General features: G+C 30.2%; 3 protein-coding genes across 7 annotated transcripts; 1 reads left to right on the top strand and 2 right to left on the bottom strand.

Annotated features, from left to right (window-relative positions):
- The first annotated feature begins 670 nt into the window (after positions 1 to 670).
- LOC100746646 (RNA-binding protein 26) lies at positions 671 to 6,360 on the top strand. 2 transcript variants are annotated; one of them, XM_012381487.3, is made up of 10 exons: positions 671 to 894; positions 1,921 to 2,039; positions 2,111 to 2,408; positions 2,496 to 2,654; positions 2,727 to 3,085; positions 3,160 to 3,408; positions 3,481 to 3,996; positions 4,096 to 4,880; positions 4,971 to 5,225; positions 5,404 to 6,360. In XM_012381487.3, the coding sequence occupies exons 1-10, from the start codon at positions 836 to 838 to the stop codon at positions 5,482 to 5,484; spliced, it is 2,880 nt and encodes a 959-aa protein (XP_012236910.1). In that variant the 5' UTR covers positions 671 to 835; the 3' UTR covers positions 5,485 to 6,360. The 2 variants fall into 2 exon arrangements, with proteins under 2 accessions (XP_012236910.1, XP_003486865.1); XM_003486817.4 differs by having other exon boundaries at positions 2,493 to 2,654.
- A 222-nt stretch (positions 6,361 to 6,582) lies between these two features.
- LOC100746765 (sodium/bile acid cotransporter 7) lies at positions 6,583 to 9,432 on the bottom strand. Of its 3 annotated transcripts, none has more exons than XM_003486818.4 (6): positions 8,572 to 9,043; positions 8,288 to 8,445; positions 7,981 to 8,207; positions 7,737 to 7,880; positions 7,418 to 7,667; positions 6,583 to 7,229 (listed from the first exon to the last, which is right to left on the bottom strand). In XM_003486818.4, exons 2-6 carry the CDS (start codon positions 8,421 to 8,423, stop codon positions 6,985 to 6,987), a joined length of 1,002 nt encoding a protein of 333 aa, XP_003486866.1. In that variant the 5' UTR covers positions 8,424 to 8,445; positions 8,572 to 9,043; the 3' UTR covers positions 6,583 to 6,984. The 3 variants fall into 3 exon arrangements, with proteins under 3 accessions (XP_003486866.1, XP_024221009.1, XP_012236917.1); XM_024365241.2 differs by lacking the exon at positions 8,572 to 9,043 and adding an exon at positions 9,336 to 9,432 and having other exon boundaries at positions 6,985 to 7,229; XM_012381494.3 differs by lacking the exon at positions 8,572 to 9,043 and adding an exon at positions 9,092 to 9,413 and having other exon boundaries at positions 6,985 to 7,229.
- A 2,696-nt stretch (positions 9,433 to 12,128) lies between these two features.
- Positions 12,129 to 16,208, bottom strand: LOC100746445 (wee1-like protein kinase). 2 transcript variants are annotated; one of them, XM_024365239.1, is made up of 4 exons: positions 16,013 to 16,208; positions 13,496 to 13,814; positions 12,526 to 13,408; positions 12,129 to 12,446 (listed from the first exon to the last, which is right to left on the bottom strand). In XM_024365239.1, exons 1-4 carry the CDS (start codon positions 16,206 to 16,208, stop codon positions 12,129 to 12,131), a joined length of 1,716 nt encoding a protein of 571 aa, XP_024221007.1. The 2 variants fall into 2 exon arrangements, with proteins under 2 accessions (XP_024221007.1, XP_012236916.1); XM_012381493.3 differs by lacking the exon at positions 16,013 to 16,208 and adding an exon at positions 15,041 to 16,004.
- Between the last annotated feature and the right edge of the window lie 276 nt (positions 16,209 to 16,484).

The raw sequence follows: 16,484 nt of genomic DNA, 5'->3' as shown, positions 1-16,484 counted from the left end.
ATTTTACGAATTTAAGGATTTTCAGAATTTCACTAGTCTAGTAATGTGTTAGTAATTTGTGTTGACAATGTTGGATAGTTATTTGCAATGATCTTCGTGGTTTCAATTAAGAATATTTTACAACTATGTCTTTTTCACTTTTTTAATATACGATAAGAATTACTAGCTCTAAAAATTACATTTTATCAACGTGAAGTATATTGAATTTAAATGTGCTCTTGCTAACGAGTCGAGCTAAGATAAATAAATAAAACCACGTGATCAAAATCTAGAGGAAACAAGATGAAATCTACTATCAAATAGACAATTACTTTTTCGAACATTAACCTCATTAACCTCAAACAGTTAAATAAATATGTGTACTGTTATTTAAAGAATTATTTATCAGGATTAGTAGCTCAATTTAAACATTTTCTACAATAATATAAAGCTATCATCTGAAAATTATAATTCAATAGTAATCAACTATTAACTAAAATCAGTTATACTTTTCCAAATTCGACTGATTGAACAAGGTATAGGCATTCTTAAATGTATCAAAAATCCACTAAAACAAAGACTTTTTGGAACAATGCAAACACAACTATGTACAATATACTCTATGCTAATAAACTAGCAAGCGAACCTAACCTACTTAACATACTGCTGCAGCGATTCCCGTGACATTTTCTAGAAGTGAAAAGTCTATCTATGTGAACATTGCATGTATAGGGAGAGAGATTTCAGAATGGCGACTGTCTTTACTTAGGAGAGTACTTATTCCCGCCCAGAAATTGTATAATTAACGTGTGTCTTTGGAAAGTTCCATGTGATTTTCGTTGCGTATTTACTGAAAATGATAATAGAGAACCCGGATCAATTCAAGGCGTGGCTCACTGCCGTCTTGGAACCACTGTAAGTAGGCCAGCTTGTCCGAGTATAGTTTTAGGTGTATGTGTACGCATTTGATGTTGTAAATGGCCGTACATGTGCTATGCTTTACACCCTATGCAGAATTATATTTACATGTATTACTGTTGCCTGCTTCTGAATGATTGTTGATAAATCATTTCGACTAGCGATCCTCCGTCAAATTTATCGTGTTCTTAATAATAATCAATCAAGTAATGATATGCCCCATTCTCACGACTATATCGTATCTATTTTGCAGCGAACGCATTTCGAATAATTGAACGTAGTTTGTTCAATTATGTTGCATTTTAACCCGCAACACATATTTTATATGTGTTTTATTCAAATATACCAATAAGAACACACCTTTTATTTGCTAATCTTCTCACATAAACAACTTAAGCAATTACTTATTCCATAACAATTTGTTGACAGTAATGCTTATTTAAAACATCGTTTACCCTATGGACAGGGATCAATATTCGAAATACCTTTTTATTTTATATATGATTCTTATTATAAACATCCTAGTAATTATATATTATTACATCTAAAATAGAAGATACTTTAGTTAAAGACATATTTCTAAATATGTTAAAATTTAAATCATACATACATATTGAATTAGATCTTTAATATTACTTAAAATAATTCTTTCATTGATATATAATTAATTAATTGCAAACACGTAACTAACTTCATTTATTCATTTGTAATTTATTGATTTAATAAAGTTTAACTTAAAGGTTAACTTTTGTTTTGCATTTTATAACCTGTAAACAGGTTTCTATTGCAACATATCATAACTAACAAAATAAAATTTTACTGCATGGCTTATTATATTATTATGTTCCATAATTATTTACTATATATGCGATATAAGATTTTAAATATAAACTTAGTTGTTACACAATTTTTGTATAATTTAATATATATTAATTTATAATTTTTTATGTATCTATCATATAATAGACATAATTATTTTACAATTATTTATTCCAAAACATTAATATTAATACAATCTTACAGTTGTGATGCAGATCCTGCTGCATTAGCAAAATATGTATATGCTCTCGTTAAGAAGGACAAAACACTGGAAGAGTTGCGAGGTGGAATGGTTGAACAGCTCGATGTATTTTTGCAGCAAGGTATGTTCATATTTTAATATTCAAACAGTGTTGGAAAATTTATTTTGTATTATGATATCTTTTCTTTACAGAAACAAAAAATTTTGTGGAATTGTTATTTAAAACATTAGAGACTCAAGAATATGTACTTCCGCCTCCAAAAAGTGATCCAGATGGTGGTGGGACACCACCAGGTGTAAATCCACCACCACCAGCATTAACTACAGATAAAGTAACTGAAAGTACAATTGCAATTACTTCTATGAATACAAATCCCCCTGCTCCACTTCAAATGAATGGATCTGCACCTATGGCAATAGGTAAACGTGAAACTAGAAAATCAGACTCTGATAAAGTTGATAAAGAGAAGGAAAAACGTTCTAGGAGTCGGTGAGTTTTTTTTTCAAATTGTTAAAAAATCTTACAAGTTGTGTGTAATACAATTTTTTGGAGTATGATCTATACATATTTCAGAAGTGGTCGGATGAGGTCCCGAACAAGGTCACGTTCGCGCTCATGGGAGAGAGATAGACGTAGATCAAGAAGCAGGGAACATATTCGTCGTGATCGAGAACGCGACAGGAGTCGGCCATGGAGAAACGAATCGCCACCAAATACACGACGACATGACAGAAGGTCTATACAAAATTTATTTCAACTAATAAGATATTTGAATTCTTTTTTTACAATATTTAATTTATTTTATAGACGGAGCAGAAGTCGTAGCACATCACCAATACGACCAAGAATACGAGATGGTCCTGATAATCGTGATCATAGAGCGCGATTTAGAAATAGATCTCCGACACCACTTCGATCTAGATCCCGATCAAGATCATTAGATCGTAAAAAGATAGATCGCACCGAAAGAATGGAAGTGGATAGAACAGAAAGAATTGACGGAAGTCCTGGTGGAGGTACTCCAACACAGGATAGCAATCATGGTGATGTAGACATGAGGTTGTCGACTACTAGTCAATCAATTCAAAGCGTCGTTGCCGTCGCTTCTAGTGTTCCAAATAACCAACCAGGTTTTCAAGCCAAGAGGAGGTGCAGGGATTTTGATGGTTTGTATTTATCATCAAGAGATTTCAAAGAAGAATGTAGGGAATTTTGTGTAATAAATAATTAATATTCACAGAAAAAGGTTACTGTATGAGAGGTGATCTTTGTCCCTATGATCATGGTACAGATCCTGTTGTATTAGAAGACGTAGCTCTAAGTCGCGTTCTGACCTTTGGCCCACATAGTGCTCAAGCACCAGGAACAGTACCTGTAACAGCAGTACCAGAACCACCCCCAGGACCTAATGGAAATGCTCCACCACAACACCTCCCTCTCGCAAGTTTACCTCCTCCACATTTAAGGAATCAACATCATTCTGATATGGGTAAGTATTTTTTATTCATATATAAAATGTTAATACATAGTAGTAATAACGGTGTAATGTGAATCTTGATAGATGCTTTTGCGGAATACAATCCAGATGCACCAAGTATGGAGCCGCGAATGCCATGGGGTAGACATCCTCAACCTGGACCTGGAATTTATGGGAGGGGTCGACGGGAACTGATCAGTGTGCCAGTAATTCCACATACAAACTCGTCTGAGATACCACATACTCAAACAAATCCGTTAAAACGTAAACAAGCATTCGATTTTAATCGTCTTGGACCAAAACAACGAGTGGTACATAATCCAGCTAATTGTTCTCTGGAATTAAAAAAAGTTCCACGTAGCCTGAACAACATAACCCAGTTGAATAATCATTTTTCAAAATTTGGTAAAATTGTAAATATCCAAGTTAATTTCGGGGGAGATCCTGAGGGAGCGCTGGTTACCTTCCAGCTACCAGCTGAAGCAAAGGCTGCATACAGAAGCACGGAGGCTGTGTTGAATAATAGATTTATCAAAGTTTTTTGGCATAACAATGTTAACAACAATGCAGCTGGTGGTGCTATTGAAAACGTACCACCAGGTATGTACTATTCATATTTTTTCCCATACATTGACTTGTTCACCAATTATTTTTTTATAAAAAAAATCCATATTTAATACAATGCTCCATTTCATTCAGGATGCCGTCCCTCTGTCAAAGAACGATTAGGTGCTGCTGTAACTGCGCCAGCAAAAACTGAAGAAAATGAATATATTCCCACTCGTCGTTCAACCGAAGAACAAGTCTCACAGACTTTGGTTCCAACTTCGCCAAAAACCACCACTGTTCCTACGCGAGAAGACAAGGTTCTTGCAATAAAAAAGACACAAGAAATATTAGCCGCTAAGGAAACGTTAAAGAAAAAACAGGAAGAGAAACGTAAAGAGGCATTAAAATTAACTGCTGATTTGCGTAAAAGAAAACAAGAATTATTAGATAAGCATTTAATAGAAATTCGAGCTTTGATTGACAAAGCTGAAAAGAATCCAGAACAAAAAGATGCAATTATGGCAACAATCAAAACGATGCAACAATCTATTGATAATTTACGTAAAGATTTGGCTGCAAACGGCCAAATTGGTGGTAACAAAACGCAAATCAAATCTAGAGAACAAACCCAAAAAGAGATCTTAGACGCAGAATTAGATTTAATGACCGCGCAACAGGAAGGACAAGATGCTGGAGAATTGCAAAAGAGATTAAATGAATTGCGAGCACAAGCTGCTGCATTAGGTTTAAATGCAGGGCCAACTGCTGGTCGAGGTACAAGATCTAGTAGAGTTATACGAGGTAGTCATGCATTATCATATAGGGGACGCGGCAGAGGAAGCTTTGCCCATGTTTCAGTAGATCATAGACCTACAAGTCTTCTAGTCTCTGGTTACGAAACCGAAGAAAAGGCTGAAGTTTTAGCACATTTTCAAGTAGGATTTCATTTCTATTTCTTCGTACATACGTATGTTTCTACTTTTGTCTGATCATATAAATGAAAATCTGTATTATTCGTATTTCAGCAATTTGGAGAAATAGTGAATCAAATAGTAGATGACGCAACGCCTTCGATTGTAATCAATTTTAAATCAAGAAAAGAAGCTGAGATAGCTTTAGTAAAAGGACGCACATTTCAGGATAGATTATTGTCTATAACTTGGGTCTCTGGACATCACCTACATCGTGGCGGTGGTGGTACAAATGCAAATGCATCTGTACAACTTTCTTCACGTTCTGAGCAAGCACCACCACCCACCGATGAGGATATTGATTTAGAAGTGAGTCATTAAAATTTCAGATTACGATGTAATTTCTAAAAACGCAATTACCTGTATTTTATTTTATTTTATTTTTATTAAAATCTCCTAATTGTTTTCTAACATACGAATAAATAATAAAAATTGCGAAATATTTTGTTCATCTTTTTCATGGTACAAACCTGTATTTGTGTAACAGGGTAACGCTGAGGCATTACTTCTCGAAGAAAACGAAGAAGAAGAAGACGAAGATGGTGAGTCGCGAAGCTGGCGGCGATAGCAGCGTCAGCGTTATTCGTGACAAAAACTTGGTACCAACTACAATGACTGTGTGATGATCTGGGCGAATCAATATATGCTCAGCACTTGCGCCATTGCTGCACTATCGTTTAATGCGTCAAATGCCATGATTTACATGAAAAAATCAGGTTATGAGCTCATACACGTTATTATGAGTGTTACACTATTTGTTAATATTATTAAATATATACACATGCGCATTATAACGGTATTATAAAAACATGTGCCGTGTCAAATTGCGCATAGTGAAATAGAAAACAGATATACAAGTTTCCAACAACAAAAAAATTAACCAAATTTATCCCATTATTTGTAGAATAAAATCGCTATGTTTTGTATGGGAAACATCTTATTCTGAATTCAAAGTCCTTTTTCTTTGTGTGTAGAATTGTGACTTGTCTCTTGTTATTTCTTTCGAGATAATCTATAATAAACAAGTAACCAGACTTTTAGATGTAGGTAGATACTTATAATTTTCAGAAATTTTACAATCGAAAGTGAGGAAACTATATTTATAACTTGTAAGATACAAATACAATTTATTATATAATTATTACATAAGATTTAGCGTACAACGCTTTTAAGTAGTGTAATTGGTTTTTCTTTTTTACTTTCACTTAATGTACTATTTAAAATTGTTCCTGTAATGATGTACAGTGTAATGTATAATTGTCATGATTTTCTTTTATCAAATGTCAATGAAGCTAAGTTGATTAGAACTGAAAAAAAAACTTATTCATGCATAATTTTACACTAGTTGTTTCAATATATACTGAAAAAATAATATATAATTGTTATATACAAATTTTTAAAATTAGTTTCCAAGGTAAGTATTAAATTTCGCAATAAATAAAGTTCATATATACCCTGCGTGAAATTTAAAGAAAAAAAATCACAGACTATGTTTCAAAGCCTTTGGCATTTCGTTATACATATAAATAAACTTATTTGATACATTTTGAAAACAATTTTGAGTAAAATCCTACCCAATATTTTGTTAAACGTTTTCTTTAAACACTTTCAAATTACATTATGTAAATAATTTTCATACGATTTTTATATATTAAAATTTAAGATCTTAATCTACTTAAGCCTTTTTTATTTCTTAACTCCATGTTTGAATACTATTTGTTAAGGCATCCTTTTCTATAATGAACGTGATCATTAAATAAACAGATTAATTACATTTTTAAATATTCTAGTAATACGTACCGAAATACCTTACAATATTTTACTACTATAAAAAGTAATATAGTATATATTTTCAATGTTTCGCTATTATGTAAGTACATTAACAAATATAAGAGAAGAAAGGAAAGAATGTTCTTATTAAAAAGCTTATATACTAGGAAGTACACAAAAAATACATATAATCAAAGGAAATTTACATAAACAACAAATAGTATATACATGCAATTTCACATGGAATGCAAAGTATACAAACAAAATTATTCAAATTAATCACATAACGTATTTTACATTATGGAGACAACCAACTAGCTAATAAACTACCTAACAGCAATTGTGCAACTGGTAGTACAGACAATGGTAAATTTACTGCAGGACCATGGGCTGAACCATGATAAGCACCACGTAAAACCCAGCTTCCAAGACCAACTGATTTGTGAGTACTTGTAAAAAGTGCAGCTAGCAAGATATTCCGAGGTAACCACCGAGAGCACAAAATCCAACATAAGCAGCTAACAAATAGTTGTCCCACGCAAGCTTGAACATAAAAGGATACTAATAACACAATGAAGTAACAAAAAGCATACAATATCTTGTATTTAAGTCAAATTAATAGTACTTTGACTGATGAAGATGGTGTGCATACATGCACTAACATTATTACAACAATTATTGCCGTTAATGTTCATCTGGTTACATAGATGTAAATTTTAATAGAAACTTACCAAGTAATACGCATAATAACACATCAGTAGCTTGCAAAGATGATGCGTCTACCAACACAGCATCACAAAACCAATGATATGCTGTAGCTAATAATAGTCCTTGAGAAAACCAAGGTGACTTAATTTTGAAACAAACATCATACTTTAAGATCACAATTTGAATTGCAATACCAATAATTAATGGTACAATTGTACTATAAATGGTTTCCTTTACATTCACACCAACTAAGGGAGGTGTAGATGCCCCTAACTAAAAGTATTAAAATTCTTATAAAATGAAAAACATATATCAATTTAAGTTTTAATAATGAATAAATACCACAAAGTATAATAATATAGGAGATATAAATAATCCTCCAAAATGAGATACTAAAGTAATCACAATGCTTGTTGACAAATCTGCTTGTGCCAATTGACACAAAACAAAACTTGTATTAAATGGAGGTGGCATACAGTAAAGTACCTAAAAACCAAAAAAATTAAAATAGATTACTATAAAGTATCTGTATTAGACTAGAGTATTTATACAATTATTGAAAATATTTTGATTTTCATTTATTTACTTCCATTCCTTTCAATAACCACACATTGACATTGGCATAAGTCAATAAACATACTCCAACTCTCATCAGAAAGGGCATTAAAATATATATGAAAGTCATTGTAAATATTAAGAGAGAACCATTGCTTAATGTTAAATAAAGTGTTTTTGGATCACATAATAGGCCTGCTTCTAAGTACGTTAAAGGAACAGCAAAATATCGAATAATAATATTTCCATTCAGAACACCTGAATTACAAACATACAACATAAGAATAGTAAGACATAAAATATATAATTTACAAATTTAATTGTTTGAGAATTAATACCATTTGTTTTACCAAAATGTGGCTTAAGTGAGGCAAGCATCATACATAAAAGCATTGATAGAAAATATCCATATCTATATAAAAGTTCATTCTGCCTTTTCTTTGGTTGAACATCCTGTACATAATCTGTTCGCATTTTCACTTAATTTTATATGTGCCTGTAATAATTTAAATAGTTTAATATGAATTTATCTCAAAAAGCTTGTTTACCATAGTAATAATGGAAGAAAATGCAATGTGATTTATATAATAAAAGTGTCGATAACAATAAAGGGGATTCAAACCATTTTTGTAAAAATTAGAGTACATCTGCCTACGAGCAAGTTCAGCCAGTGTAGCATATTTTTTCTGGATCTTCTTTGAGAAAATTTCATGCACTTTCTCTCTTAAAAGATTTTGTGCGTGCATATTTGTACAAAATACTATATGTACTATAGTCCTATTTAAACATGCTTGAAATATTATAATTAAATAAAGCAAGCCTTATGTGCTATAATACTATATCAGATCTATTTGATATAGTATTTATACATTCACTTCTTATAAATTATTCTGTGGTATATTTTACCACTAAAAATCTCTATAAAGTACGTATTTTAATTACTACAGTATAAAATTAGGCAAATATAAATTAAAGTATAAATGCATCTAAATTGAAGCAATATGTAAATTTATAATTAATCTTTTATACTATGCACAAAACTTGTCATTCATTTTTTAACATTTTTTGTGATTTTTATATTGCACGAAATAATAATATTTTGTGCTAATTAAACTCGTATCAAAATATAATTATGTATTTACACGTTATCGTGTTGATAGTTGTTTAAACTCAAAAATTGTACATGAAAGAACAAAAAATTATTACATGACCATAACAAATAAATTCGAAGTTTCGATTCATTAGAACTCGTTAAAATTTTTCTAAAATACTTCAAACATTAATAACGAACAGTTTCATGTAACGTTTAGTTAATTAAAATATTTATTATCTCTAATGGTCAACTCTTCAAGTAACAACAGTAACAAGTAATACAATGCTTCTTACTGCATCGTATCAAAATACCAATGTCTATAGCATCAAAATGTATCGAGAAAACCTGTTTTCGTTTTCTTACGCATGCGTAATTGAAAACAAACATTTCCAACTTTATTATCATCTTTATCGAAATTCAGTTCTTATTAGAAATGTCATAAAGTATCATCAAAATTTACGCTGCTTGCAATATTAACGAAGTTGTATTAACAAAACGCTTGTTTATAAGGATAATTCGAATATAATAAAAAAGTATGTGTTGTTATTCAAATTATTACAATAATACAAAATGTTAGTATGAAAGTCTTTATTTTTTGTAATAAATTAAAAGCAGAAAAACGCAATAATTAGTAATTTACATTTACAAAATTATTATACTTGGAATGAATATAACGATGAATAAACAAACGATATTAATTATTCATTCATTAATTATTTATTATAATAATAATAATAATAATAATACAATAATATTAATAATAATAATAATAAGATTAATGAAACAACAGTTCACAATAAACGTGCTGCCATGAGTTGGGGTCCACCCTTCTTGGCACACAGTTTGAAGCTTACACAGCTCCTTTATCGATTATTCACATTTTTTCTTACAAAACTTCATAACTTTTATACATAGCGCGGTGTATGACTACATTCATAACATTGGTTTGTAAACGAGGTTACACACTCATGGGAATTAATATTTGATTGCATTACTTTTCAACATTTTGACAATATAACAGAAAACTTTTTAATAAACCTTATTTTTAAGAACCGAATTTATACTGCGAATAAAAGACACAAGTAGTTTGTAACACAAACTACAAAAAAAAGAACCTCATGATATTAAAAACTGCAATCTAGATTGTTTTGTAAACAGTAATGTAAACCATTACAACACATGCTATATATATATTCTCTTTCTTTTTTCATATAAATATTGAAATGCTTCAGTAATGCAGATATAAAAAAGATCACATATTAGCATGCTCAGTGACACGAGAATATTAAGTCAAGGTACAAAAGCTTTGATTTGTTTATTAGCTAGAAGCCAAATAATTGTACATAAGACATCTATTCGATGCTAGTTTGAGGAACAAAATAATTCATTGAATGCATTTGTCTGGTACAAGGCTTTGAATTCACTATACCATAATAAACCATTAGTTTTTGTCATTCTTGATCAAGAAACACAGTATATTACAAAACAAAAAGTGAAGTAAAAAAATGCATTGGTCAGTCTGTCCAACATAGAAAAATTTGTAGTACTTTTAAATTGAATACACATTCGATAATGAAACAAATACATTTTTTTGTGAATTTTTGTATTAGTAAGTAGAATAAGAAATATCTAATCGGTAGTACCACTTACACTAAAAATGCAAATTATTTTACATCAATATTTATCCAATATATGTATATATATTAAAAACACAAGGGAAATTTGTATAATACGAATTTCAGAGCATGCCAAAGATAATATGACTATAAAAAGGTATCATAAAAATAATTTAAACTAAAAACATTTTTACGTTCAAAGATTCACTCTTTAATTGTTTGTAATTTTAAGAGTTTATTCCCTTATATAAAGAATACACAGAGTAAAATTGTAAGTATTAGGGCTAGGAATTATGCTTAGATGAAGTACTATGTCAGTCATTAGTTTCTATTTGGTTAGTTTTCTATACAAGCAATATATAATATCGATTTATTCATTATTAATTTAAAAAACATGTATATATATACTCCTAAAAAATATTGAGTCTATGTCGTGCAAAAATATAAAAATTATTCAATACAATATATTTAAGGTAACAGTCTTTCATCTGAGTATGAAAATTACAAAAAAAAAGTAATTATTTGAACACCCCTATAAGAATCTGATAATAATAAACGATGGATAATACAGAGATTAATTAATAATTACACACTAAACAATACACAACGCCGAACTATTATTATATGTAAATATCTATATATAAAAATATATTTATAATGGACAATTTCTCATAGTCTACTGTTAGTACTTCCAGTTATTTATTACATTAAATCTCAAACAAAAACGGGAAAAATGGAAGTATAACACAATGATATGTCAAAACCTTAATTAGTAACTGATGTTAAAAATATTTTCATTCTATTTCCGTCAATACTACTCTTTTTTATAATACTGCTTGAATAGAGTAAAAAAAGCAGTAATGTTATAAAATATATGTATATTGTAATTGTACAAAGTAGGTAATTAAAAACTTATTAACAGGAACATTAAAGGCATACAAGGAAGTATTTAATAAAATTATTTTCATTCTTTATAAAGAAATAGATTTTGTTACATTTCCTATATTTTTATGATAAAGAGACTAATGATAAGCAATACCAATAATTATTAGAATTTTCAAACCTTATGAATCTAATTTTTATCTTATATAAGAGAAAAAAAACCAAACAATATACATGAGTAAACGATATTAGATTACTGTATTATCCATCTAAAAATTTAATTAATGATGAAATGTAAAATACCGATAATTAAGAAGTTACCTGTTTATAATTATCATGCATAAAATTCACACTTTATCTTATCTGTATAATGCCTTCATCGCTGCAAGAGTATACCCGTGGCTATTGTACAATTTCACTCTGTATACTTATCATATTCTCTTACTATCAAATATTGATCATAGTTTTTCTTATAAACTAGAGTTAATTCATATCACAATGTCAAGGCACTTAGAAAATTTATTTTTTTTTTTCCTTAAGCACCTATACCCCTCTCCTTTAGTCCGGCACAAACATAACACAGAACATTTAAAAGTTTGTAGTGCTATTGCTTCTGTTGACTTTTTTACCCACTACTCGAGACGAAGTTCTAGTTGGTGTAGGTCTTAATTCATAGCCTCCTGCATTCATTGTATTATTATTAATTGCTGCTACGTTTGGGGCAATAGTTTTTAGACATTTAGCAGCTTCTTGCAGCTGTTTTGATAGAATTTCATTTTTTAATTTTTCTGCATTCAATTCCCGCCGAAGTTGTGCTTTTGTTTTATTTCCAAATGGACACAATACTCTATGTTGTATAAGACATATTGCTGATGGTCTCATTTCAGGATTTGGATGAATCATCAACTATAAACAGAAAAAAATTTCATTGAGTTTCATATTCTAATTCAAATGAAAAAAAGAAAGAATTTGATAATGATATTACTTTAAGTAATTCGTTAAGATCACGACTGTAATGTGGTAATTCCTTTAAATTTCCATTTCTAATATCATGCCATTCTGGTCCGTTTTTAGGTAATGGACCTCCACCCCCTGCTTCATAAACAGTTAATCCCAAAGCGAAAATATCGGCTTTTGGTAAGTGACTGAAATCTTCCCGCAAAATCTCCGTTGGAAGATATCTACAATCCCCTTCTTCAACTTGAGGATTATTAACGGATGTAACGTGACCCAAATCTCCTATTTTGTAAGTAATTTCTTCTTCTACAGTTTCCTCTTCGTCGAAACCATCGTCAGCTGAATCATAATTAACTGCGAGTAACCTCTTCTCTTTGGAAATAAAGATATTTCCAGGTTTAATATCCATATGTACTAATTGCATGCTATGAATGTATCTTAAACCCTCAGCAACATGTAACAATAATTGTCGCATTTCTGCTTCAGTAAAATGCTTTTTTTCTTTTTCTAAGTTGATAATCCCATCTGCTAGACTACCACCATTACAATATTCATTTTGAATTATCATGTGATTATCTTCTGCCCATGCAGAATAATATCTTACAACATGTTGATGTTTACCGAGTACAGCATGCGCATATACTTCGTTTAAGGCATTCTTTTCATTAATACTTCCAGCCACAGGTTTAATACTTTTCTTAATGGCATAAATGCATCCGTCTAATCGGTTAATGCATTTGTAAACGGAACCAAATTCACCTGTCCCAATTAAGCCAAGCTCATGGAACTCTTGATGATATCGTGGAATATTAGAATCTTGCAATGCTACACGTTTTGTAGCATGTTCTATTTCGTTATCGGAATCTTCGGAATCGCCGAGATCAAATTTTGGAATTTGAATATCTGGAGAACTGACGTTAAAAAAACAAAACCATTTTTATTTTAAAATTGACAGCATTATTGAATTTTTTTATATTGATTTTTATATGTATACTTACCCAATCAAACTACGCTTAGATCTAGTGCGTTTCCTTGCAGTTAACAGCATTCCATTTGGTGTAAAAGGATTCACATTAGCAGCAGGTTTGTCAGATTTATTTTGGTAATTACATGGTCTAGGTTTATCTAATGAAAACAGTCTGGTACATTTAGTCGGAAATGGAGTATGCATCGTACTCTTTTCCATTAGCGTTTTTGGAGTAGCGGGAGAATCAAAGAGTCGTAATGCTCTAACACGTTTGTAAGGTGGACTACATGCCATTGATATTTTTTGAGAACATATATTTTCACGAGGAGGAATCCTAATTCTTGATGTACCTGTGAATTATATTTATTGAAACATACAATTTTCCAGGGTCTACTCTCTCTATACATATGCACACTAAACTCAAGAACTTTTGTCAAATCTTATATTTACTGTTTTATTGGTAGTTACTTTTTTCATAGTTTTCTTATTGTTTTTTTTTATTTTTTTATTTTTTTATTTTTCTCTCTTTTAATTTTTTAATGTTAATCATATTTATTTTATATAATTTGTCTTTTTTAATACCAATTTTTGACAAATATAAGCTTTGTGTTTCAAACAAAGACTTCATATAAAATCAATAGAATGTGTTGACAATAAATTACAGTATAATATAAATATATAGGTACAATTACGTTTTTACATGAAAATAAAACAAATATATATACATTTTTTTTTTACTTGTTTCCTATAATGAAATATGTATATTATTATTATTATATATATATAATATATATATTTTAATGTTTATTAACAATAAAAAAAGAATTTGCGAAAAGTCACATATAAATATTACTTATTAATCGCCATTTAAAAAGAAAATGCATAGAATTATACATACAGATACATATATCACAAATATTTGTATATATGTACATGCATAATGAAACGATTTGAGGTAATAACAGTGCACAATACTATTGTATCTACTGATTACTTCTCGACCTCTGTATATTTTCGATTATAAACAACTTAGCATGATGTAAAACAATTGCCCAACAAAAATATCAATTTTCTCACACCATGCATGAAAATATCGCAATAACATTAAAAGGTTATACATAACTTTTTCACAAATAAATAATTAAAAATGAAAGGAAGGTCTAGAAAAACATGCTTAATATATGTAAAATTAAAAATTAAAGTACACTACATAATATATTAATAATTACACATATACTATTGACATATCATATGAAACAAACAAAAATGTAATTTCACCTCAACTATATTTTAAATGATGCAGACAATCATAAAAATTACAATAATAAAACAAAAAAACCAAAGAAAGAATTACTTAGAGTACACAATTAAAATTTGAAAAAAAAACAACACCATAAGATACAAGATACTTGAGTTTTGGCAATAGGATGTTTTAAAAAACAAAATTATGACTTTTAAAATTGTTTACAATAGAAATATATACAACAATAAATGAAATACCTTTAAATGTGTTGCAGTCAGGATACCAAACAAAAACATCTCGTAAAAGTACGAAAACATTGGAAACTGCACTAACCTGTCACGTTATTATTCATATTTTTATTATTATTGTGTTTTCAGATAACATAAATTTGGCAAGTAAGAAGAACGAAAGAAAACGTCGTGATAGAGTTGTTTGTTATAGCCGAGCGCGTCGCTGGCGAGCGCAGTAATGCGCATGTGCAAAAATAAGCTGAGTGACGCCGTTGCCTTATGACGAAAGTGTAAGCTTATTACACGTTCTTAACAGTTGTATTAACTTTATTTAAATAAATATTACAATATCTATACTTCCTTCAAGTAGATTCATTTTATTCGACACTGTACCGGGAATTATCTTGGCATGAGAGATCGCTAATGGAAAGTAGAATGTAGAGTTTCATTCTAGTTATTTATGTCTGAAGTTATCTTTTTATTATCTTTCTAGATTTTCATATTGATTTTCGCGAATATTAACTAAAGTTTTGAATTGTCTTTCTAAAACGAGTATCGTTGCGTTATTTCAATGTTTCTTTTGTTCCTGTATTTATTTATTATTATTATTCATTATTATTCACACCAATTTTTATTTCAATAACATTTCTAATTAATTAACTCTGAGTTGTAGATGAATCACTTTCAAAGGGCATCTTTTAGTCCAAATGAATTTGATTTAATAATTTGTCATTCGCTTTCTTAAAACAAATAAGATTTAATACGAAACTGTTGAAAAATGTTTGATTCAAATTATTAATTCCTTTTCTCTACATAAAATTCTATTATTGATTTCTCAAAATTAATGAAAGAATAATCGACGTCTAACAGCATAGAAATAGAGAGATAACGTAATGTTGTAATCCTGTCACATTCATCACTAGAGGAATACACACCGAAAACACAATTTTTAAAAGTACTTGCTTAAAAGTCTTTCCATACAAGCATATTTAAGACACGAGTCTGTTGGGTAACCTTACTGAGCATCTCCGATTCGGCAATCAAGCAAGGCAATTAGAACGGATTGATTACTTACTTTCACTGTCACAACAGCCCATCGTATTTCTGAACAATTTTTTCGGTTGAAGCGGAGGTGAACATCCAAGATCCTCCGCGGAAGAGTCCAATATATCATCGACATCACAGCCGGAGCTGTTTGTATGACAGCTAATATTTAGTTCCTCATTTTGAATGTCGCATGCGTCGAAATGCAACTTTTGTGCAACTTCCATGTCTTTCAAATTGTCACCATAAGTTTCCTCGTATACAACCAGTTCCGTATACACTATTAGTATTAAACTGAAATAAGGTACTAATTTGTGAACCTTATCAATTACGCTTTCCAAAAATGTTCATTCAAACAGTCGTACGTACCACGCTACGTTCGTTATGGCGGGTGGCCCGATGTTACTTGGGAAATTAAAGCCGACCAATCAAAAGTCTCCTTGAGAACGGGTGTACTGGATTCGATATAATGCGTCCTCTTATTGGTTCTCGTTGCTCACAAT

Source organism: Bombus impatiens, unplaced genomic scaffold (assembly GCF_000188095.3).
Source record: "Bombus impatiens unplaced genomic scaffold, BIMP_2.2 scf_0133, whole genome shotgun sequence".
NCBI lineage: Eukaryota > Metazoa > Arthropoda > Insecta > Hymenoptera > Apidae > Bombus > Bombus impatiens.
The sequence above is the reverse complement of the archived record's forward strand: the minus strand, read 5'-3'. Positions and strand labels throughout refer to the sequence as shown.